The sequence below is a fragment of the Zingiber officinale genome, chromosome 7A (genome assembly GCF_018446385.1).
Source record: "Zingiber officinale cultivar Zhangliang chromosome 7A, Zo_v1.1, whole genome shotgun sequence".
Taxonomy (NCBI): Eukaryota; Viridiplantae; Streptophyta; class Magnoliopsida; order Zingiberales; family Zingiberaceae; genus Zingiber; species Zingiber officinale.
In genome coordinates this window covers 126,289,375-126,291,849 of record NC_055998.1, presented here as the reverse complement: position 1 = coordinate 126,291,849, position 2,475 = coordinate 126,289,375, and the positions used below count along the sequence as shown (strand labels likewise).

At 34.2% G+C, this 2,475-nt stretch overlaps 1 protein-coding gene across 1 annotated transcript; it reads right to left on the bottom strand.

Annotated features, from left to right (window-relative positions):
* Positions 1–715: 715 nt before the first annotated feature.
* LOC121999705 lies at positions 716–1,394 on the bottom strand. The gene is made up of 2 exons (XM_042554350.1): positions 1,366–1,394; positions 716–1,274 (listed from the first exon to the last, which is right to left on the bottom strand). The coding sequence occupies exons 1-2, from the start codon at positions 1,392–1,394 to the stop codon at positions 716–718; spliced, it is 588 nt and encodes a 195-aa protein (XP_042410284.1).
* Between the last annotated feature and the right edge of the window lie 1,081 nt (positions 1,395–2,475).

The window sequence follows — 2,475 nt, the reverse complement described above, 5'->3', positions numbered from 1 at the left end:
TGTTTGCCACGACGGAGGGCCTCGATCGTTGTTGGGGTTTGGTGCAGGGGTAGTCGTGTCATTTGGGGAGCTGTTGGACGGCGCTGTGGGCGGCCGTCATCTCGCCCCTAGCGGTGCAGCAGAAAACGGTTCGAGTTAGGCGACCGTTGTCTGTTGGACGTGGCTCGTTGGACCGGAGCCGTGGCTAAGGGCATCTCCAATTATTAAATCTCTCTATAAACTTTTTTATAATTTTCAATATACCACATTAACACCACATCAATTGGAAAAAAAACCTATTATTTTTTTCACAATCAAAAAATCTCCATACAACTTTTTTATGGGTCCTACATTAAAAATCACACATCTTTATTTATTACTTTTTTCATTTAATATCTCTATATAATTTCTACTTAATAATTTATTTAATTCTCATCTTTAATTTAATTTATTTGTAATTTTTAATTAATAAATTAATGAATTTATAATTTATAATTTATTTTATAATTTATAATTTATAATTTATAATTTCTCATCTTTATTTAATATTTAATTTATAATTTCTCATCTTTATTTAATATTTAATTTATGAATTTTAATTTAATTATAGTGATTGTTATTTTTTTAACTTATCAAATATATTTATTTTCAAAAAAAGATTACATATTTAATCATTCATGAAATAAAATATTATAATTAAATGCTTCACAAAATTATCTTCATCTTTCATTATCTTTCATTGATTATTTTCATCAAGTGCCCATATATGTTCAACCAAGTCAGCTCGAAGTTGATGATGTGTTTCACTGTCACGCAACTCGCAATTTCTCCAGATGTATTCTTGGAATTCGGGTGTGGAGCCTTGTTTTACCGGCGTCAGATGATTTTCTTCATCTCCCATCCAATTAGATACTGCATCTCCTTCATCTTCAATAATCATATTGTGCAAAATAATGCACGTATACATGATATCTCTCAATATATCTCTCGACCAATATCGTACTGGACCTCTGACTATTGCCCAACGAGCTTGGAGAACTCCAAATGCCCGCTTGACATCTTTTCTTGCAGCCTCTTGTCTTTCCTTGAACTTTTTTCTCTTTGGATCCTCGGGACATGGAAAACTCTTGACGAAGGTAGCCCAAGTTGGGTAAATCCCATCTGTTAGATAATATCCTTTAGTATATGTCGTGCCATTTATTGTAAAATAAACCTCTGGTGCACCTCCTTCCAAAACTTTGTTGAATAGAGGTGATTCGTAAAGCACATTTATATCATTACGTGATCTCGCAGCTCTAAAAAAAGCATGTCATATCCATAAGTCAGCAGATGCGACTGCTTCAAGCACAATTGTTGGGTGTCCATGATCGCCTCGAGTAAACTAACCTCTCCAAGCGACGGGACAATTTTTCCATTCCCAATGCATACAATCAAGGCTACCCAACATGCCAGGGAAACCATGCCTTCGCTCATGCATTTCAAGTAAATGTTGGGTGTCAGCTGCAGTTGGTCTTCTCAAGTATTGGTCCCTAAATACTTCACATACACATTTGCAGAAGTTGATCAAACAGTCAATAGCAGTGGTTTCAGCAAGCCTTAGATATTCATCGGATTGGTCGGCAGGGGCTCCATATGCCAATTGGCAGAGAGCTGTCGTGCATTTTTGAAGTGGTGACAAGTATATCCTTCCCGTTGCATCAATTCTCCATTGAAAATACTCTGAATGATTTTGTAATTTTTCGACAATGCCCAAAAATAACTCTCTTCGCATTCGAAATCTTCACTGAAACATTTCATCGGTATAAACTGGTTGATCAGAGAAGTAATCATTGAAAAGACGAGCATGTCCGACTTCACGCTCCCGATCCAAATATGTTCTTGTATGTGTTCTGCCCGCTAAATAACTCATTCATACTTCCATCAACATTTGGTGTTGTTGCATAAGCATTAGCATGAATCTTTCATCAGCATCATCCGTCAGTTCATCACGTAAGAATTGACAGATCCTATTGCTTCTAGCTAGATTGTCGTCGTTTGACATTAGAATGATAGGATCAAATGAGAAGTTTGGATGAGCAATAAAAAGATAAGAAGCAGCAATGACTTCTTATCTCTAAAAATATGAATGGAAAAGATAAGAGAAGTAGAAGTTTGAATGGAAAAGATAAGAAGTTCATCACTTATAAATAGTAAAAAATTTAAAAATTAAATAAAATAAATATACTAATGTAAATATAGCAATGGATAATTGTTAAAATTTATTTATACTAACATTGTAAATTGAAGCAGGAACGACTAAAATAGCAACGGCTAAAATAATTTTTTTAAAAAAATATTTTTTAATTATTTTAAAAGAAGTCAACATACACTATTATTTCTCAATGATTGGTAACTCCATCCCCAAGAGAAAAAAGCAGGTTTGATATTTCAAACCTGCTCTTAAAATAAAAACCTCAAACCTTATCTCTCCACTCATTAGAGCTTTTTTGTTGAGCT